We start from the raw sequence: 22,909 nt of genomic DNA, 5'->3' as shown, positions 1-22,909 counted from the left end.
AATATGCTAAAAATGTTATAAATGGTGCAAAGGTGACATTAAAACAATATCTAAAGATGGTTGGCACAGTCCCACTATCAATACAGTGTGCTTGAAAAATTGGTAAGGGGCGGTTCCTCGCTTATCGACCAATTTGCTTAACCCTTTGACTGTTTTGGTCGTATATATACGTCTTACGAGCCACTGTTTCGGACGTATATATACACAATAATTCATATTTTATGAAAAAGAGGATAAATAAATATACAAGGTATGATGTAGCACGTAATGAAAGTAGTTTATTAGATTATGTATTGGTGGATAAAAGGTTGATGGGTAGGCTCCAGGATGTACATGTTTATAGAGGGGCAACTGATATGTCGGATCATTATTTAGTTGTAGCTACAGTTAGAGTAAGAGGTAGATGGGAAAAGAGGAAGGTGGCAACAACAAGTAAGAGGGAGGTGAAAGTGTATAAACTAAGGGAGGAGGAAGTTTGGGTGAGATATAAGCGACTATTGGCAGAAAGGTGGGCAAAGATGAGTAGTGGGGGGGTTCAAGAGGGTTGGAACAGTTTTAAAAATGCAGTATTAGAATGTGGGGCAGAAGTTTGTGGTTATAGGAGGGTGGGGGCAGGAGGAAAGAGGAGTGATTGGTGGAATGATGAAGTAAAGGGTGTGATAAAAGAGAAAAAGGTAACTTATGAGAGGTTTTTACAAAGCAGAAGTGTTATAAGAAGAGCAGAGTATATGGAGAGTAAAAGAAAGGTAAGGAGAGTGGTGAGAGAGTGCAAAGAAGAGCAGATGATAGAGTGGGAGAGGCACTGTCAAGAAATTTTAATGAAAATAAGAAAAAATTTTGGAGTGAGTTAAACAAGTTAAGAAAGCCTAGGGAAAGTATGGATTTGTCAGTTAAAAACAGAGTAGGGGAGTTAGTAGATGGGGAGATGGAGGTATTAGGTAGATGGCGAGAATATTTTGAGGAACTTTTAAATGTTAAGGAAGAAACAGAGGCAGTAATTTCATGCACTGGTCAGGGAGGTATACCATCTTTTAGGAGTGAAGAAGAGCAGAATGTAAGTGTGGGGGAGGTACGTGAGGCATTACGTAAAATGAAAGGGGGTAAAGCAGCTGGAACTGATGGGATCATGACAGAAATGTTAAAAGCAGGGGGGGATATAGTGTTGGAGTGGTTGGTACTTTTGTTTAATAAATGTATGAAAGAGGGGAAGGTACCTAGGGATTGGCAGAGAGCATGTATAGTCCCTTTATATAAAGGGAAAGGGGACAAAAGAGACTGTAAAAATTATAGAGGAATAAGTTCACTGAGTATACCAGGAAAAGTGTATGGTAGGGTTATAATTGAAAGAATTAGAGGTAAGACAGAATGCAGGATTGCGGATGAGCAAGGAGGTTTCAGAGTGGGTAGGGGATGTGTAGATCAAGTGTTTACATTGAAGCATATATGTGAACAGTATTTAGATAAAGGTAGGGAAGTTTTTATTGCATTTATGGATTTAGAAAAGGCATATGATAGAGTGGATAGAGGAGCAATGTGGCAGATGTTGCAAGTATATGGAATAGGTGGTAAGTTATTAAATGCTGTAAAGAGTTTTTATGAGGATAGTGAGGCTCAGGTTAGGGTGTGTAGAAGAGAGGGAGACTACTTCCCGGTAAAAGTAGGTCTTAGACAGGGATGTGTAATGTCACCATGGTTGTTTAATATACAGTATTTATAGATGGGGTTGTAAAGGAAGTAAATGCTAGGGTGTTTGGGAGAGGGGTGGGATTAAATTTTGGGGAATCAAATTCAAAATGGGAATTGACACAGTTACTTTTTGCTGATGATACTGTGCTTATGGGAGATTCTAAAGAAAAATTGCAAAGGTTAGTGGATGAGTTTGGGAATGTGTGTAAAGGTAGAAAGTTGAAAGTGAACATAGAAAAGAGTAAGGTGATGAGGGTGTCAAATGATTTAGATAAAGAAAAATTGGATATCAAATTGGGGAGGAGGAGTATGGAAGAAGTGAATGTTTTCAGATACTTGGGAGTTGACGTGTCGGCGGATGGATTTATGAAGGATGAGGTTAGTCATAGAATTGATGAAGGAAAAAAGGTGAGTGGTGCGTTGAGGTATATGTGGAGTCAAAAAACGTTATCTATGGAGGCAAAGAAGGGAATGTATGAAAGTATAGTAGTACCAACACTCTTATATGGGTGTGAAGCTTGGGTGGTAAATGCAGCAGCAAGGAGACGGTTGGAGGCAGTGGAGATGTCCTGTTTAAGGGCAATGTGTGATGTAAATATTATGCAGAAAATTTGGAGTGTGGAAATTAGGAAAAGGTGTGGAGTTAATAAAAGTATTAGTCAGAGGGCAGAAGAGGGGTTGTTGAGGTGGTTTGGTCATTTAGAGAGAATGGATCAAAGTAGAATGACATGGAAAGCATATAAATCTATAGGGGAAGGAAGGAGGGGTAGGGGTTGTCCTCGAAAGGGTTGGAGAGAGGGGGTAAAGGAGGTTTTGTGGGCAAGGGGCTTGGACTTCCAGCAAGCGTGTGTGAGCGTGTTAGATAGGAGTGAATGGAGACGAATGGTACTTGGGACCTGACGATCTGTTGGAGTGTGAGCTGGGTAATATTTAGTGAAGGGATTCAGGGAAACCGGTTATTTTCATATAGTCGGACTCGAGTCCTGGAAATGGGAAGTACAATGCCTGCACTTTAAAGGAGGGGTTTGGGATATTGGCAGTTTGGAGGGATATGTTGTGTATCTTTATATGTGTATGCTTCTAAACTGTTGTATTCTGAGCACCTCTGCAAAAACAGTGATAATGTGCGAGTGTGGTGAAAGTGTTGAATGATGATGAAAGTATTTTCTTTTTGGGGATCTTCTTTCTTTTTTGGGTCACCCTGCCTCGGTGGGAGACGGCCGACTTGTTGAAAAAAAAAAAAAAAATTCTAGAGGCTTCAAATCAAGCAGGAGAAAGCTGGTAGGCCCACATGTGAGAAAATGGGTCTGTGTGGTCAATGTGCACCACATAAAAAAAAAATCCTGCAGCACGTAGTGCATAATGAGAAAAAAAAATGACCGTTTTTTGGGATTAAAATGCCGACTTTGAGGTGTATTTTTGTGTAGTATTTAGCGTTGTATTCACATTTTCATGATCTCACGTGATAAAATGGAAAACATATTACAGAAATAGAGATGATTTTGATTAGTTTCACAATGAAAACGACCTTGTAATTGAGCTCAAAGTAGCGGAAATGTTCGATTTTTACCAATGTTCAAGAGCAAGCAAATCACACCACATGTCCAATACACGTCAACTGGGGAGTCTAATATTCTTTCACTAGTGCACTGATATTATTTATACTATGTTTACAATAATGCAGTAGTCTGCATAACAGTAAATTTTGTATTTTTTGTATGAATAAAAAAATAAAATAGAAAGTAATAGTAATATAAGAGGGGCCTAGAGATGTGACTAATTAACAGAGGATATGTTATTTTAGTGCCAAGAATGTCTGCATTGTTTATTCTGAACCCTATTTTGAAATTGGCATCTTTTTTAATTTGTGTGAAATTGGCCAAATTGCCAATTTCTGACCACTTCATTGGGTAGTTCAAATCAGTAAATGGGCAGTTTCTTGTAATCAATTGATAGACAAAATGGAGTTCTAAAGAAATAGCTATGAGTTTGGTTAACTGGAACAATAGAATTGGCCAAAAACAGGGCTCAAAGTCAGCGAAATCACCGATGTGTACATGGCGCCGAGACCGCTAACTTTCGGGAGCGTAATTCCGTGAGTTTTCGACCAAATTTCGTACTTTTTTTGTCATTACCATCGGGAGAAGATTATCATTTCATAAGAAAAAATAATTTTCTTTTTTCCAAAAATTTTTCAACATAGATTGACAGTTTCAGAAAGGGGCTTGCAACAGTCAAAGGGTTAATGACCTACTTGTAGGAATGAAACTCAAGTCGTTATGTGAGGAGTGCCTGTATACATTATTTACAGAAATTTATTAAAAATATAGGCTGTCATTGTTATTCAATGTGTTGGCAATGTCAAGATGAAATATATTACTGTTTTTAACCATATACAGTATCTTTTAAAAAGAAAAAAAAATGGTTATACAGCCTCTCCTCACTTAGCAACATACTCATTTACCGACGACTCAGACTTGCGATGGGCTCTCTGACCAGTATGCATACCTAAATAATGTATAGTAGAGCTGATTTCCTCTATTCTATTACAATATACAGTACACTACTGTATAAACATTAAAAAATACCAGAAATATAAATGGTGTAAAGGTGACATTAAAACAATATCAAAGATGGTCTCTTCAACACAGCTGCTTGGGAAACATTATATCCTTTCATGATGGGACTTAATAAAAACTTACTGATTAAAAGACCATACCACAGGTGGGGGTTAGAACCTGCAGTTTTAAAACTCCAGATCGACGCATTAGCCACTGGGCCAGCTGACCCAGTGGCTAACTCGTCGGTTTGGAGTTTTCAGACTCTGATCGTGGGTTCTAACCCCACCCGTGGTATGGTTTGTTTGCAATCATGTCATTACGATTTTGTGACTCGTGATTAAGAACCTTTTGGGAGAATTCCATAAAAGAGAAACTGCTGCACAATATGTATAACAAAAAGCTTTAGTTATTAACAGACTCAGTAATATTATAGTCTCTCATTTTTTTAATATCAAAATTTACATTTTGTTGCTTAGTACGTCTCTTTCTCTTCCCTTTACAGTATTTTATATATTTTCAGTTTAAATAATATATTTTTTAAGTGCTCTATTCCTTTCATTTTTCTTTTATACTACACATTAACCCCAACCCTGAGTGTACATCTTTCTCACATCATCTTTTAACAGCCGCCTGTGTGTGTGGAGGGTCAGAACTTGCTTCGTCGGCGCCGTAGGGATGTATCTGAGGTTGATGGAAATGGCAACCTGAAGGAAGTAGAGGCAGAAGTTGATGAGAACCTCACCATTGAGGTCTTCACTGGTCTTTATGTAAACGAGGATGAGGAAGTAAGTACAAAGTATGACCACTAAGTTTACTTGCCAAATTTTGTACTTCAGATGGTCATCTGCATTGTAATGTCTACTCACTTATGGCAGAGTAGCTGCTGAATGAATGTTTTTCCTTCTTTGGGTCACCCTGCCTATTCTGAGACCAGGCTGAGATCCCAGGAACTATTAACAGATGTAATGGATGCCCAATTTCAGGGAGGCCAGAAAAAAAGAAGTCTGGTCTTGTGAGGGAATGAGTTTGAAAACTCCCAACCACAGACAAAATTTTTTTTTTACTTTTTGGTTGAGACTTGGGAGATTACAAGTATTATTATTATTAAAGATTCAAGGGAAATCTCCAAGACCCATAAGGTTCATCCAGCACCTGAGGAGTGTGTGAGATAATCAGGTTTGATTTGACAGTGACAAAGGTAGCTCAAATTCCTTGGATCAAGAGCCATTTGCCAGCATCAAGGTAACTCCTTGAGGGTTCAGGTTATAACAGAAAAGTATAATTTGCAGTGTTAAAGTATATATGTATATAGAAGTCTAAAATATAAGTTAAAAATGGTGTATTTGCAAATCTTATATGTATGCTCTGTGCCATATGACCCTTGTAGGTTCAATGCTTCTTGATAATAATAATTTATGTATGTACTTTCCCTATTCCATTTAATTAACGTATCATTTTATTATCATCATTTTATTTTATTTATACACACTCATCTGAGTTTTCTTTAATTTTATCTTAATAGTTCTTGGTCTTATTACTTTTCCTTTTATATCCATGGGGAAATGGAATAAGAATCTTTCCTCCATAAGCCATGCGTGTTGTAAAAGTCAACTAAAATGCCAGGAACAATGGGCTAGTAACCCCTTTTCCTGTAAAGATTACTAAAAAGAATAAGAAGAAGAAAATTGTCAAAGTGGGAAGTCTGAATGTGTGTGGATGTTGTGCAGATGATAAGAAAGAGATGATTGTGGATGTTATGAATGAGAAGAAGCTGGATGTCCTGGCTTTAAGTGAAACAAAGCTGAAGGGGGTGGGAGAGTTTCAGTGGAGAGGAATAAATGGGATTAGGTCAGGGGTTTCAAATAGAGTTAGAGCTAAAGAAGGAGTAGCAATAATGTTGAAGGATAAGCTATGGCAGGAAAAGAGGGACTATAAATGTATTAATTCAAGGATTATGTGGAGTAAAATAAAGATGGATGTGAAAAGTGGGTTATAATAAGCGTGTATGCACCTGGAGAAGAGAGAGAGATTTTGGGAAATGTTGAGTGAATGCGTGGGGAGTTTTGAATCAAGTGTGAGAGTAATGGTGGTTGGGGATTTCAATGCTAAAGTGGGTAAAAATGTTATGGAGGGAGTAGTAGGTAAATTTGGGGTGCCAGGGGTAAATGTAAATGGGGAGCCTTTAATTGAGCTATGTGTAGAAAGAGATTTGGTAATAAGTAATACATATTTTATGAAAAAGAGGATAAATAAATATACAAGGTATGATGTACCACGTAATGAAAGTAGTTTATTAGATTATGTATTGGTGGATAAAAGGTTGATGGGTAGGCTCCAGGATGTACATGTTTATAGAGGGGCAACTGATATATCGGATCATTATTTAGTTGTAGCTACAGTTAGAGTAAGAGGTAGATGGGAAAAGAGGAAGGTGGCAACAACAAGTAAGAGGGAGGTGAAAGTGTATAAACTAAGGGAGGAGAAAGTTCGGGTGAGATATAAGCGACTATTGGCAGAAAGGTGGGCTAGTGCAAAGATGAGTAGTGGGGGGGTTGAAGAGGGTTGGAATAGTTTTAAAAATGCAGTATTAGAATGTGGGGCAGAAGTTTGTGGTTATAGGAGGGTGGGGGTAGGAGGAAAGAGGAGTGATTGGTGGAATGATGAAGTAAAGGGTGTGATAAAAGAGAAAAAAGGTAGCTTATGAGAAGTTTTTACAAAGCAGAAGTGTTATAAGAAGAGCAGAGTATATGGAGAGTAAAAGAAAGGTAAAGAGAGTGGTGAGAGAGTGCAAAAGGAGAGCAGATGATAGAGTGGGAGAGGCACTGTCAAGAAATTTTAATGAAAATAAGAAAATTTTTTGGAGTGAGTTAAACAAGTTAAGAAAGCCTAGGGAAAGTATGGATTTGTCAGTTAAAAACAGAGTAGGGGAGTTAGTAGATGGGGAGATGGAGGTATTAGATAGATTGCGAGAATATTTTGAGGAACTTTTAAATGTTAAGGAAGAAACAGAGGCAGTAATTTCATGCACTGGTCAGGGAGGTATACCATCTTTTAGGAGTGAAGAAGAGCAGAATGTAAGTGTGAGGGAGGTACTTGAGGCATTACGTAAAGTGAAAGGGGGTAAAGCAGCTGAAACTGATGGGATCATGACAGAAATGTTAAAAGCAGGGGGGGATATAGTGTTGGAGTGGTTGGTACTTTTGTTTAATAAATGTATGAAAGAGGGGAAGGTACCTAGGGATTGGCAGAGAGCATGTATAGCCCCTTTATATAAAGGGAAAGGGGACAAAAGAGACTGTAAAAATTATAGAGGAATAAGTTTACTGAGTATACCAGGAAAAGTGTACGGTAGGGTTATAATTGAAAGAATTAGAGGTAAGACAGAATGTAGGATTGCGGATGAGCAAGGAGGTTTCAGAGTGGGTAGGAGATGTGTAGATCAAGTGTTTACAATGAAGCATATATGTGAACAGTATTTAGATAAAGGTAGGGAAGTTTTATTGCATTTATGGATTTAGAAAAGGCATATGATAGAGTGGATAGAGGAGCAATGTGGCAGATGTTGCAAGTATATGGAATAGGTGGTAAGTTATTAAATGCTGTAAAGAGTTTTTATGAGGATAGTGAGGCTCAGGTTAGGGTGTGTAGAAGAGAGGGAGACTACTTCCCAGTAAAAGTAGGTCTTAGACAGGGATGCGTAATGTCACCATGGCTGTTTAATATATTTATAGATGGGGTTGTAAAGGAAGTAAATGCTAGGGTGTTCGGGAGAGGTGTAGGATTAAATTTTGGGGAATCAAATTCAAAATGGGAATTGACACAGTTACTTTTTGCTGATGATACTGTGCTTATGGGAGATTCTAAAGAAAAACTGCAAAGGTTAGTGGATGAGTTTGGGAATGTGTGTAAAGGTAGAAAGTTGAAAGTGAACATAGAAAAGAGTAAGGTGATGAGGGTGTCAAGTGATTTAGATAAAGAAAAATTGGATATCAAATTGGGGAGGAGGAGTATGGAAGAAGTGAATGTTTTCAGATACTTGGGAGTTGACGTGTCGGCGGATGGATTTATGAAGGATGAGGTTAATCATAGAATTGATGAGGGAAAAAAGGCGAGTGGTGCATTGAGGTATATGTGGAGTCAAAAAACGTTATCTATGGAGGCAAAGAAGGGAATGTATGAAAGTATAGTAGTACCAACACTCTTATATGGGTGTGAAGCTTGGGTGGTAAATGCAGTAGCAAGGTGACGGTTGAAGGCAGTGGAGATGTCCTGTTTAAGGGCAATGTGTGGTGTAAATATTATGCAGAAAATTCAGAGTGTGGAAATTAGGAAAAGGTGTGGAGTTAATAAAAGTATTAGTCAGAGGGCAGAAGAGGGGTTGTTGAGGTGGTTTGGTCATTTAGAGAGAATGGATCAATGTAGAATGACATGGAAAGCATATAAATCTATAGGGGAAGGAAGGCAGGGTTGGAGAGAGGGGGTAAAGGAGGTTTTGTGGGCAAGGGGCTTGGACTTCCAGCAAGCGTGCGTGAGCGTGTTAGATAGGAGTGAATGGAGACGAATGGTACTTGGGACCTGACGATCTGTTGGAGTGTGAGCAGGGTAATATTTAGTCAAGGGATTCAGGGAAACCGGTTATTTTCATATAGTCGGACTTGAGTCCTGGAAATGGGAAGTACAATGCCTGCACTTTAAAGGAGGGGTTTGGGATATTGGCAGTTTGGAGGGATATGTTGTGTATGCTTCTAAACTGTTGTATTCTGAGCACCTCTGCAAAAACAGTGATAATGTGCATGTGTGGTGAAAGTGTTGAATGATGATGAAAGTATTTTCTTTTTTTTTGGGGGGTCACCCTGCCTCGGTGGGAGACGGCCGACTTGTTGAAAAAAAAAAAATCATTTTATTTAAAGTTAATATAGTAATCATAAAATATTTCTTTTACATAATATCAGAATGTATCATCCATTAAACAATGACTGGTAAATGTATCCTTAGACTACAATCTTTTTGTTGTTCTTGCAGCTTCCAGACCCTGAAGGAGCCTCTGACACACTTACACCTCTGAAGGAAGAAGTAGTAGAGGATCCCAACACATTTTGTCTCTCTCCCAAGACTTTTGCCATTGGCATTGCCATTGCAGGTCTCATCCTAATGGTAGCAGTTATTGCTTCCATCCTCATACTAATTTCTCGCCGTCGTAGGAGAAAGGAGGACTCTACCACCGGCTCTTCTATATACTCCAGCCCTTACACCAACACTGCTTACAGTCACTCCTCCTAAAATATTGGAAAGTGTGTTGAAGCATCTACCAGTGTTTTCAGTTGCATAGATTTCTTTCTTCATTTTATTTCATAGTTTGACATGTCTGAAAATCATTTGAAGAAAGGCATCATGAATATCTTAAACAATTATGAACTTAAGTTGGACACTGACTGAATTCTCTAAAAGTTGGAAAAGACATTCAAATAATTATGGAAGTTATTTTACAGTGTATTGTTATATAACTCCTGCAAAACATGTGAACCTCCTGACTAAAGGGAATAATGAAAACTACAGCATAATCAAGTTTACAGTAACTGAAGAATCAGTCACTAGGATTACTAAGAGAATAACTGATATTACACATGACAAAATTATGTATGGTAATACAGTATTCTCATATCCTGCTGATGTGGATACTTAGTTCTGTATCATGATGCCTATAATAGAAAATGTAAAATGGTGCTCCGGTATAAAATGTCCTAAAACAAGATAAAGGTGCGTAATGGATAACAGCTTTATTGATACTTCACACTATAGGAGAAATACTAAATACTTAAGTTATATACAGATATTCAAATGCTTCTTTTGTAATTTTAATCTATGCTCTAAACCAGTTGACATACTTGAAGTTTGACAGATTCTCTGATAAACTTTATTAAATGGTTGTGAAGCTTGTCTGAGAGGATGAGAGGAAACAGGTGGCAAAAGGAACAGGGATGTCATGTCCAGAGTCAGTGAGAGGTATTGCTTATATAAAAGTAAGAAACATATTGCAGTATTGAACTAAGTTCTTATTACATATTTTTAATGTTACATAGATATGTGGATGAAATACTGTACACATTTCAATTTTTTTTGTCTTAAAATGTTATTAAAAATATGACACAAGTGTAACCATGAATTTGAAGATAGCATATAAAGTATATGTAATATTTTTCACTGCCTTCTCTGGGTTTTGATCAATACTCAACAGTTTTTCCCCATGAACATAAAACACTGCTTGAAATATCAGTTAGCACAGTCAATCATTAGGTCTGATGACAGCAATTATTTAAGTTGTTAGAATAATTAATTCAAGCATTGTTTACCAATTGGGGTCTCTGTTCCTTACCTCAAAAGTCTCCCCTCTCTTCTTGCTAATCTTATCAAATATCCGTCCATAAATAGATTTTGTTCACTTCTCAGGAGTAGTACCCTGGTGAATGAGACCTTATTATCTGCATAGGCTAAGGATAACTGCGGCAAAAGTGACTTGTGATGCAATAGTAACTGATGTTTAAGTTGTGTTGTAAAATTATCAAGTGTTGGATAATGATAGTCCCTACCATAATTGGAAGTAGACCGTTTCCCCATTAGTAGACTGCAAGCAATTGCTAAAATATTTATAGGCAATTCTACAGATAGGATACAAATTGTGCTGTTAGCAATATGAGGTACATGTACATGCTCAATTCAATATGTATATTGGTAAAATCAATATATCTATAGTATTAAACCTAGGATGTAAAAAAATACGAGTACAGCATATCAGAAGTGCTATGGAACTTAATGCTCCATATATTTGAGTAAAAAACTTGTGCAGTTACTTGCAGTCCTAATTAATAATTCAAAAGGGATGTGGGCATTATGAAAAGAATCTTGACTCTTCGTACTTTCCTCTGTGCTTAGCACTTATGAATGATAAGGAAACAGGATGTTCATGAAATTATCATTAAACCCTTTGACTGTTTTGGTCGTATATATATGTCTTACGCGCCACTGTTTTGGACGTATTAATATGCATAAATTTTAGCGGCTTCAAATCAAGCAGGAGAAAGCTGGTAGGCCCACATGTGAGAGAATGTGGTCAGTGTGCACCGTTTTTTTTTTATTAAAACGCTGACTTTGATGTGTATTTTTGTATAGTATTTATCATTGTATTCTCATTTTCATGGTCTTGCGTGATAAAATGGAAAACATATTAGAGAAATAGAGATGATTTTGATTAGTTTCACGATGAAAACGACCTTTAAATTGAGCTTAAAGTAGCGGAAGTGTTCGATTTTTACTAATGTTCAGGAGTAAGCAAATCACACCACACATCCAATACACATCAACTGGGGAGTCGAATATTCTTTCACTAATGCACTGATATTATTTATACCATTTTTACAATAATGCATTAGTCTGCATAACAGTAAATTTTGTATTTTTTGTATGAAAAAATCAAAATAGAAAGCAATAGTAATATACGAGGGGCTTAGAGACATGACTAATGAACAGAGGATATGTTATTTTAGTGCCAAGAATGTCTACATTGTTTATTTTGGACCCTATTTTGAAATTGGCATCTTTTTTAATTTGCATGAAATTGGCCAAATTGCCAATTTCTGACCACTTTATTGGGTAGTTCAAATCGGTAAATGGGCGGTTTCTTGTACTCAAATGATAGAAAAAATGGAGTTCTAAAGAAATAGCTATGAGTTTGGTCAAATGGAACAGCGAAATTGGCCAAAAACAGTGCTCAAAGTTGGTGAAATCGCCGATGCGTTTATGTCGCCAAGACGCTAACTTCGCAGGAGCATAATTCCGTCAGTTTTCGACCAAATTTCGTACTTTTGGTGTCATTACCATCGGGAAAAGATTCTATATCATTTCATATGATTTTTTTTTTTTTTTTTCAAAAAATTTTGTGACACAGAATGACAGTTTCAGAAAGGGGCTTGCGACAGTCAAAGGGTTAAAATGTTCTTGAGGGATTTACATATGTCCAGTTGGAAAATTGGTTTTACAGAATAATTGGCCATACTTTTTCATCCTTTGTGTATGTGCTTTCTGTTGTCATAGTAATTGGTTAAGTTGTTCATAATGTCCAGATCCTCACTATAGTATAGCTATAGTTTAGTGCCATAAGCCATATGCTTACAGATGATATTGGAGCATTAGAAAAACAAGGAAAATTGTACATCTCTTTGGTAAGTGGTACAAAAACCAGTATTGCTTTAAATAGGGTAAATAAAAGCTCCCAATTAGCCCCATCCAAAAAAAAGTTTTAAAGAGGAAAGGGGTGAAAACAGGGAATGTTACTCTCAAATTATAAATTACCATAACAGTTGAGAGGCTGAAAGATTTTTCTACTTTGTTAACACTGATACAGTACTATTGTTTAAAATATTAGTTCTTTATTTGAAATATGTACTGTGCATCTGATCTGTTATTTCACAGTAACTGTTAAGAAATTATTTGCTGGGGTAATTTGAAGCATGCAAAATACTATAGGATAGGGAAGCGGTCAGAAAATATTGTGATAAAGATTTCTCAAAGAAAATAGCAATATCCCTTATTGTTTACTTTAAGGATTTTGTAACACGAATGCAGCATAATATTAGGGTTATTTTTGTGAATAATTTAATTTTTTAACAATGACACTGTAGTCATTTATACTATAGCTTTTTATACCAAATATGAAAACTAAATTCTAAATGACATTAACAAAGCTCAACTACTTATGGATAGTAATTGCACTGTGCATTAACTTTACTTAATGTCATTTAGCACATAGTTTTTATACTTCTTTTAATTTATGTTTGACAGCCCATGGGGCAGCTATTAAACATTTAAGTTTCTTAGATAATAGAATTAACACTTTCTATGAGGTTATTTAGACACTGGTTCACATGTGCATTGTTTTTTTTTTCTTGCTCTAACCTTTCAAACTTTTGTAAAGATATATAGTTTACTTTTGCTATACTTCTCACTACTATATCTGTACAATACACATCTAAATCTTTGTCTTGTATAAAACATGTGAAAAATTGCCAAATAATCATGAGCACTAATTACCCAAGTTATCATGATTAATTTTTACTCTAGATCACTACCACAGAATTTTTTCAGGTCCCTTTGAATACTGATTAAACTCATTTTAGTGTCTTGAAAAAGTGATATTGTTTATCAGTTATCAAATACCTATGTATGGCAATTGTAACTTGTAAAATTACAACTTAAAATGCTTAAGTATCTTTTAATAACTGATATATAGTACAATATCTCAAGAACCTGGCCAAATAGACTCCCAGTTGGGTTAGTGTGGTGGTAGTGTCTGCAAATGGAAAAAAAAAATTATACTCACTTTGAGCATTTCTACTTACATACACAGGTCAATTAACTTGGCTCTCTAAGACAATGAGGTTTACATTATTACAGTACTTTACTGAGTGATAGTCCTTTGTTTTGATACAAAAACATCAACATTTGGTATTTATGTGTTGCTTAAATATTTTTACCCGTCAGTTGAATGACAGTATTGCAAAGTATATTTTGTGCTGGCATTATGTTTGAAAAGAAAATGTTGTTTAAAGGCATCATTTATTTAAAGTGCTGCATTTACATGTTATTTATAATGGTACCACTAAATAAATGGCTATTCAAATGTTGTCATTAATGAATGGCAGTATATAGGTATTACAAAACGAATGGTACCACCTGTGCCTTGTTGAGCCACTGTGAGCTCCTTGCATCTTCTCTTGTGCGCTAAGCGGGTTGGTGAAGGGTCTGTAGTTGCTCTACCGGGGACACCAAATAAATGCAATGAATTTGTACCCACTCATTTCTTTGCCCTGAGAGCATGCATAATTCATACCTATGATTGATTTTGAGGGATGTCCTCCCATAGTGTGGGCTGAGGCTGGATTTGCTGTATGATCTTTGTGGGTTTAGCACTTAATGATTATAATAATAATGAGGCTGGACTGACTAGTCAACCAAGTTGTTGCTGCCAGAGTAATGGTGAAACACCAATAGTATGCTAAGAAACAGCTTAGTAAAAAGCTTTGCCACAAATTGGCTTCAAGTACTCAAAGCAAAATGGAAAAATTACATCCAGTATAGTACATCCAGGCTGGGTAGTTATGTAGTTATAAGCAGGGAAGCACTGCAACAAGCCTACTGGCCCATATTAGGTTTATTCCTTCATCATAATGTAGACTGGGTATAGAAAAAATAAACACTACAGTACTTTGTGTTAGCTTAATGGGAGAGGATTCAAGGCATCTGTGTTTGATCCTGTCATTTACATAGATCAGTAGGACTGCTTTATCCCATCTGTCAGGTCATTTTCATTGGTAGGCTTCCTTCCTGTACACAGTCCATATTAATGGTTCACCCTGTTTTGCTAAATGAACACCCAAGAAAAATAGTGAATCATCTGCTTCCTCCAAAGTAAGCCAAATTAATGGCTCAGTCCTTAACTGAGCCCTGAAATTTTGGTAACAGTAACAAGGATATCCACACACCTAAGACAAGTACTATTTCAGGATATGACATGGTTCAGTCTTCGAATGCTCCAAGTAGAGGATGACCACTACTGCCACTTGATTTTGTCAAGTCAAACTTTTGTCTGTAGTTACATGTACTAAAGGAAAATAAATTGAACCTCACACAGCTTCAATGAGATTGCTGAAATCTGAAGTGAGTATGCTGAACACAAAGTTGTAGTTAAAGACACAAATGGCAACTGTAAATTTTATTAATAAAGATGTTCTGTCTGCACAGCAGGCTTTATGAAACACAGCAATCACCTAGAACTTGGAGTTTGGAGTACTGTAGTGAGCCTACTGGCCCATGCCTGGCAGGTACTTTTCTCACTTGTAGTCTGTATCGGTCCCACCCCTTCTCCTATTCCCATGCCTCAGTTTTCTCCACTACATAGTCTCTGCCTATGCTTATATCACAAACGGAAAAGCAATTAATACAGACTGTGTACAGGAAGCCTACTAATAAAACAACCTCACACACTACTCACATCATAATTTGCAGACCATGAAATGCATGATTATTGTGTTCTTGCAGTACTCAGGATTTGCAGTAATAAACTTCTTAAATTACAAGTTTAAACAGAAAATACTTTTATCAGTTTGAAGTATCCTCACCCTTGTAATATTCCATTGTAAGCAGAAAGCTGATACAACACAAGGCTGCTACCTGGGACCTAAATCATGGGCACATCATGCCTGCTGGAATCACTGCCAACACTCCTTCCTGTATCCTATGAAAACTCAACACATTTATGAAAAGAATCATCACCAAGACCAACATGAATTCACAAGGACTTCCACAACTAATGTGAGACCAAAATACATCTACCTGGAAGGTATTCTGAGGGTCAAAACACCCATGGCAAGGGAGTTTATAGTATACTGTGTGGAGGGTGTGACCAGGTGTACATCAAGAAAGTTGCCAGAGGTCTCCCAGTACAATTGCAGGAACATGAATATGCCTTAAGGGTTGACAACTTGAACACTGCTTGTGTTCAGCACATCTTCCATTAAATTTGTTAACACAAAATTAGTGGTATGCTTATCTATACCTGTTACTCGCATGGTGTGAGAACAAAGGAGCAAACCTAACATTGGCCAGTAAGCCTGTTGAAGTGTCTCCCTGCTTCTCAGATACACCCATTCAACACCTGGCTTCTCGTAACTTACCCACTCAGCACCTGACGATCTAGCCTAGATGTACTGAACATGATTTTCTGTCGTATATTAAGTACAGGCTGCCATCATTAATCTGGCAATCAGTAATCCGGTTCCATCAGTAATCTGGCACTAATTTCAGCCAGCATAATTTGAAATTTCCAGGGTCACCACACCAACCTTCTGCTACTGTTTGGTGGTGCTACTTGCTGCATAAGTCATTCCAATTTCTTTTTCTCCATTTATTGTTATAACCTGCTCACTTTTAGCCCTAGCCATGGTTCCAATGAATAAAAGAAATGCTTCTCGTTGTGTAAAGTACATACACCATACATTGTCCATAAAAGATAAGGTGGCTTTGAAGCCACTGTCGGTCACCATGAGCTCAGCTCACTTAGATAAGCCATGGCCGGTAAATTTGGGCCTACATACGAGAGAATAGGTCTGTGTGGCAAGTGTGCACTATATAAAAAAAAATCCTGCAGCATGCAGTGCTTGAGAAAAAAACCTGTGATCATGTTTTTGGTGTAAAACAGCAACTTTGCAATGTATTTTTGTATATCTTAATGGTTGTATTGTCTTGTTTTTGGTCTCATTTGATAGAATTAAGATTTATTTTTTTTTTATTATCACACTGGCCGATTCCCACAAAGGCAGGGTGGCCCGAAAAAGAAAAACTTTCACCATCATTCACTCCATCACTGTCTTGCCAGAAGGGTGCTTTACACTACAGTTTTTAAACTGCAACATTAACACTCCTCCTTCAGAGTGCAGGCACTGTACTTCCAATCTCCAGGACTCAAGTCCGGCCTGCCGGTTTCCCTGAACCCCTTCATAAATGTTACTTTGCTCACACTCCAACAGCACGTCAAATATTAAAAACCACTTGTCTCCATTCACTCCTATCAAACACGCTCACACATGCCTGCTGGAAGTCCAAGCCCCTCGCACACAAAACCTCCTTTACCCCCTCCCTCCAACCTTTCCTAGGCCGACCCCTACCCCGCCTTCCTTCCACTACAGACTGATACACTTGAAGTCACTCTGTTTTGCTCCATTCTCTCTACATGTCCAAACCACCTCAACAACCCTTCCTCAGCCCTCTGGACAACAGTTTTGGTAATCCCGCACCTCCTCCTAACTTCCAAACTACGAATTCTCTGCATTATATTCACTCCACACATTGCCCTCAGACATGACATCTCCACTTCCTCCAGCCTTCTCCTCGCTGCAACATTCATCACCCATGCTTCACACCCATATAAGAGCGTTGGTAAAACTATACTCTCATACATTCCCCTCTTTGCCTCCAAGGACAAAGTTCTTTGTCTCCACAGACTCCTAAGTGCACCACTCACTCTTTTCCCCTCATCAGTTCTATGATTCACCTCATCTTTCATAGACCCATCCGCTGACACGTCCACTCCCAAATATCTGAATACATTTACCTCCTCCATACTCTCTCCCTCCAATCTGATATCCAATCTTTCATCACCTAATCATTTTGTTATCCTCATAACCTTACTCTTTCCTGTATTCACTTTTAATTTTCTTCTTTTGCACACCCTGCCAAATTCATCCACCAATCTCTGCAACTTCTCTTCAGAATCTCCCAAGAGCACAGTGTCATCAGCAAAGAGCAACTGTGACAACTCCCACTTTATGTGTGATTCTTTATCTTTTAACTCCACGCCTCTTGCCAAGACCCTCGCATTTACTTCTCTTACAACCCCATCTATAAATATATTAAACAACCATGGTGACATCACACATCCTTGTCTAAGGCCTACTTTTACTGGGAAATAATTTCCCTCTTTCCTACATACTCTAACTTGAGCCTCACTATCCTCGTAAAAACTCTTCACTGCTTTCAGTAACCTACCTCCTACACCATACACCTGCAACATCTGCCACATTGCCCCCCTATCCACCCTGTCATATGCCTTTTCCAAATCCATAAAAGCCACAAAGACCTCTTTAGCCTTATCTAAATACTGTTCACTTATATGTTTCACTGTAAACACCTGGTCCACACACCCCCTACCTTTCCTAAAGCCTCCTTGTTCATCTGCTATCCTATTCTCCGTCTTACTCGTAATTCTTTCAATAATAACTAGCATACACTTTACCAGGTATACTCAACAGACTTATCCCCCTATAATTTTTGCACTCTCTTTTGTCCCCTTTGCCTTTATACAAAGGAACTATGCACGCTCTCTGCCAATCCCTAGGTACCTTACCCTCTTCCATACATTTATTAAATAATTGCACCAACCACTCCAAAACTATATCCCCACCTGCTTTTAACATTTCTATCTTTATCCCATCAATCCCGGCTGCCTTACCCCCTTTCATTCTACCTACTGCCTCACAAACTTCCCCCACACTCACAACTGGCTCTTCCTCACTCCTACAAGATGTTATCCCTCCTTGCCCTATACATGAAATCACAGCTTCCCTATCTTCATCAACATTTAACAATTCCTCAAAATATTCCCTCCATCTTCCCAATACCTCTAACTCTCCATTTAATAACTCTCCTCTCCTATTTTTAACTGACAAATCCATTTGTTCTCTAGGCTTTCTTAACTTGTTTATCTCACTCCAAAACTTCTTATTTTCAACAAAATTTGTTGATAACATCTCACCCACTCTCTCATTTGCTCTCTTTTTACATTGCTTCACCACTCTCTTAACCTCTCTCTTTTTCTCCATATACTCTTCCCTCCTTGCATCACTTCTACTTTGTAAAAACTTCTCATATGCTCACTTTTTCTCACTTACTAGTCTCTTTACATCATCATTCCACCAATCGCTCCTCTTCCCTCCTGCACCCACTTTCCTGTAACCACAAACTTCTGCTGAACACTCTAACACTACATTTTTAAACCTACCCCATACCTCTTCGACCCCATTGCCTATGCTCTCATTTGCCCATCTATCCTCCAATAGCTATTTATATCTTACCCTAACTGCCTCCTCTTTTAGTTTATAAACCTTCACCTCTCTCTTCCCTGATGCTTCTATTCTCCTTGTATCCCATCTACCTTTTACTCTCAGTGTAGCTACAACTAGAAAGTGATCTGATATATCTGTGGCCCCTCTATAAACATGTACATCCTGAAGTCTACTCAACAGTCTTTTATCTACTAATACATAATCCAACAAACTACTGTCATTTCGCCCTACATCATATCTTGTATACTTATTTATCCTCTTTTTCTTAAAATATGTATTACCTATAACTAAACCCCTTTCTATACAAAGTTCAATCAAAGGGCTCCCATTATCATTTACACCTGGCACCCCAAACTTACCTACCACACCCTCTCTAAAAGTTTCTCCTACTTTAGCATTCAGATCCCCTACCACAATTACTCTCTCACTTGGTTCAAAGGCTCCTATACATTCACTTAACATCTCCCCAAATCTCTCTCTCTCCTCTACATTCCTCTCTTCTCCAGGTGCATACGCGCTTATTATGACCCACTTTTCGCATCCAACCTTTACTTTAATCCACATAATTCTTGAATTTACACATTCATATTCTCTTTTCTCCTTCCATAACTGATCCTTCAACATTACTGCTACCCCTTCCTTTGCTCTAACTCTCTCAGATACTCCAGATTTAATCCCATTTATTTCCCCCCACCGAAACTCCCCTACCCCCTTCAGCTGTTTCGCTTAGGGCCAGGACATCCAACTTCTTTTCATTCATAACATCAGCAATCATCTGTTTCTTATCATCCGCACTACATCCACGCACATTCAAGCATCCCAGTTTTATAAAGTTTTTCTTCTTCTCTTTTTTAGTAAATGTCTACAGGAGAAGGGGTTACTAGCCCATTGCTCCCAGAAATAGAAATGATTTTGTTTGGTTTCACGATGGAAAGTATCTTGAAATTGAGCCCAAAGGAGAAATATTCGATTTTTGCTGATGTTCAAGAGAACACAAATGTAATAAAGTATGTAGAATTACCGACAATATGTAAAGTAAAAGGACACAAGTGCAACTAATGTGACATTTTTATTGTGGCAACATTTCGCTTTCCAGGAGCTTTATCAAGCCAGCTTGAAGCTCCTGGAGAGCGAAACATTGCCACAATAAAAATGTCACATTAGTTGCACTTGTGTCCTTTTACTTTACAGAACACTAATGACATCACCGTCCAATACGTGTCCAACTGGCATTATTTATACAATCATTGAAATAATGCAGTAGTCTGTATAACAGTAAATCTTCTATTTTTTGTTTGAATAAAAATTCAAAATGGAAAGCAAGCATAATATAAGAGGGGCCTGGAGATGTGACTAATGAACAGAGAAATTGTTATTTTAGTGACAGAAATGTCTGCATTGTTTATTCTGGACCCTATTTTGAAATTGGCATTTCTTGAAATCTGTGTGAAATTGGCCAAATTACCAATTTCTGACCACTCTGTTGGGTAATTGAAATAGGTAAATGAATAGAAGGAATACTAGCGATATAGCTAGTATGTATTCCTTCTATTCTAAACAATGGAACAATGGAATAGGCCAAAAATAGGGCGTAAAGTGGGTGAAATCACTGTGTAATTACTGCTGTTGGGTTAATCCTTTCAGGGTTTTTGACGTACTAGTACGGTTTACGCACCAGGGTTATTGACGTACTAGAACGCCTAAATTCTAGCGAGAGAAAGGTGGTAGGCTTACATATGAAAGAATGGATCTATGTGGTCAATGTGCGCAGTACAAAAAAAAATCCTGCAGCACACAGTGCGTAATGAAAAAAAGAAAACTTTGACTGTGTTTTTGGATTAAAACAGCGACTTTGCACTGTACGTATTTTCGTATGGTATTTACGGTTGTATTCTAGTTTTCCTGGTTTCATTTTATAGAATGGAAGACATATTAAAGAAATTGAGATGATTTTGACTGGTTTCACAATGAAAAGTACCTTGAAATTGAGCTTAAAATAGCAGAAATGTTCGATTTTTACCAAAGCTCAAAAGTAAACAAATCATGCCAAGCGTCCAATACACGTCAACTGGTAGGTCTAATATTCTTTCACAAGTGTGCTGATATTATTTATACCATTTCTACACTAATGCAGTAGTCTAAATAACAGTAAATCTTCTATTTTTTGTAAGAATAAAAATTCAAAGTGGAAAGCAAAACAAATATAAGAGGGGCCTAGGGACATGACTAACAAACAGAGAACTTGTTATTTTAGTGCCAGGAATGTCTGTCTTGTTTATTCTGGACCCTATTTGTAAATTGGCATCTTCTGAAATTTGTGTGAAATTGGCAAAATTGCCAATTTCTAGCCACTTTATTGGATAGTTGAAATTGGTAAATGGGTGGTTTCTTGTACTCATTCGATAGAAAAAATGGAGTTCTAGTGAAATAAATATGATTTTTGTCGACTAGTGCACAGGAATTGGCTGAAAATAGGGCTCAAAGTGGGCGAAATCGCCAATGCGTAAACATTGGTGAGACCGCTAACTTCATGAGAGCATAATTCCGTAAGTTTTCCATCAAATTTCATACTTTTGGTGTCATTATAATCGGGAAAAGATTCTCTATCATTTCATAAGATTTTTTTTTTTTTCTGAAAAATTTTCGACCCTGAGAACAAGTTTAGGAGAGGGCCTCTTGACCCTGAAAGGGTTAAGTGTATTCTAATCTAACCATTCCGTAATCCGGCAAAATGACTAATTCAGCACCCTACAGTTCCCAATGATGCCGGATTAGTGATGGTCAACCTGTACTGATAACATGGATTTATGGTGAAAGACTGTCCCATTAATATGAACACAGGTAAAGAATGGCCTATGAGACCTGGTTGTAATGGGAATATGGAGTAAACAAAATTCAACAGTAGACTACAATGTATATTTGCCTTTACCAGATGATATATACAGGTATGTACACTATGTACAGACAGAATAGTAAGTGTACACCACAGTGACAGATGGCAAAGCAGAAGCCAGTGTGTGTGCACTGTGCTCAACCAGCAGCTAGGCAAGTCTGCCAATGCTTACCACAAGTGAACCACGTTGCTTCAGCTTTGGCAGGCTTGCCTGTAACTGGCCAATGAACTAAGGTATTGATTTAATGACTGGTACCCTAGTGATCGTTAAACCCTTAGCATCTGGTTCAATGGTTGGAAAGCAGCCTATTTGGGAGTTGTGACATATGTTGAATATATTTTAACGTACTGTTTGTATGCCACAACCATAAAGACTTCTCTAAATTCAGTGCATTACTCACCAAGCTATGCTGCTAGCTCCCTGCAGGACTACATAGCTATCCCAACTTAGCTGATCAGTCACTTGATGTAGATGGTGGTTCAGTTTCCAGTGTGTTTTGGCATTATTTCTTATATCTGATGGTAGGTTCATTAGCTGTGGTCCATGGATGTTGACAGTGTTCTTTCTCTATGGCAATCCTGCAAAAGAAATTTCAAGTAAGAAATGTATCATTAGGTGTGGCAATGTTTATTTTATGTATAAAATTGATATTGGGTCACTTTACCATAGTGGTTAGGTATCAGTAGCCCGAGTACCTAAGAACCTAACAATGCAGTTTTTGGATAAAATAGTAATCTGCATTTTCATCAAAGTTTGTTGCAATTTTTCCCTTCAACTTTGAATGAGTAATGGAGAGGGTTAAGACTGCTACTAATAACCTTTCAAATTTTGATTTTTTTTTTTTTCAACAAGTCGGCCGTCTCCCACCGAGGCAGGGTGACCCAAAAAGAAAGAAAATCCCCAAAAAGAAAATACTTTCATCATCATTCAACACTTTCACCCCACTCACACATAATCACTGTTTTTGCAGAGGTGCTCAGAACACAACAGTTTAGAAGCATATACGTATAAAGATACACAACATATCCCTCCAAACTGCTGATATCCCAAAACCCCTCCTTTAGAGTGCAGGCATTGTACTTCCAATTTCCAGGAC

At 37.7% G+C, this 22,909-nt stretch overlaps 1 protein-coding gene across 3 annotated transcripts in view; it reads left to right on the top strand.

Moving 5' to 3' along the window:
* The window catches only part of pio (piopio), a 256,035-nt gene extending 243,868 nt beyond the window's left edge, over nucleotides 1–12,167 (top strand). For all 3 annotated transcript variants that reach the window (XM_053778495.2, XM_053778496.2, XM_053778493.2), the window contains 2 exons: nucleotides 4,874–5,032; nucleotides 9,270–12,167. In XM_053778495.2, the coding sequence (XP_053634470.1) occupies nucleotides 4,874–5,032; nucleotides 9,270–9,527 (417 nt within the window). In that variant the 3' untranslated portion in view covers nucleotides 9,528–12,167. The remainder of the gene's footprint in view (nucleotides 1–4,873; nucleotides 5,033–9,269) is intronic.
* Nucleotides 12,168–22,909: the final 10,742 nt, after the last annotated feature.

The sequence above is a fragment of the Cherax quadricarinatus genome, chromosome 25 (assembly GCF_038502225.1).
Source record: "Cherax quadricarinatus isolate ZL_2023a chromosome 25, ASM3850222v1, whole genome shotgun sequence".
Taxonomy (NCBI): domain Eukaryota; kingdom Metazoa; phylum Arthropoda; class Malacostraca; order Decapoda; family Parastacidae; genus Cherax; species Cherax quadricarinatus.
This window is presented reverse-complemented; position numbering and strand designations above follow the sequence as displayed.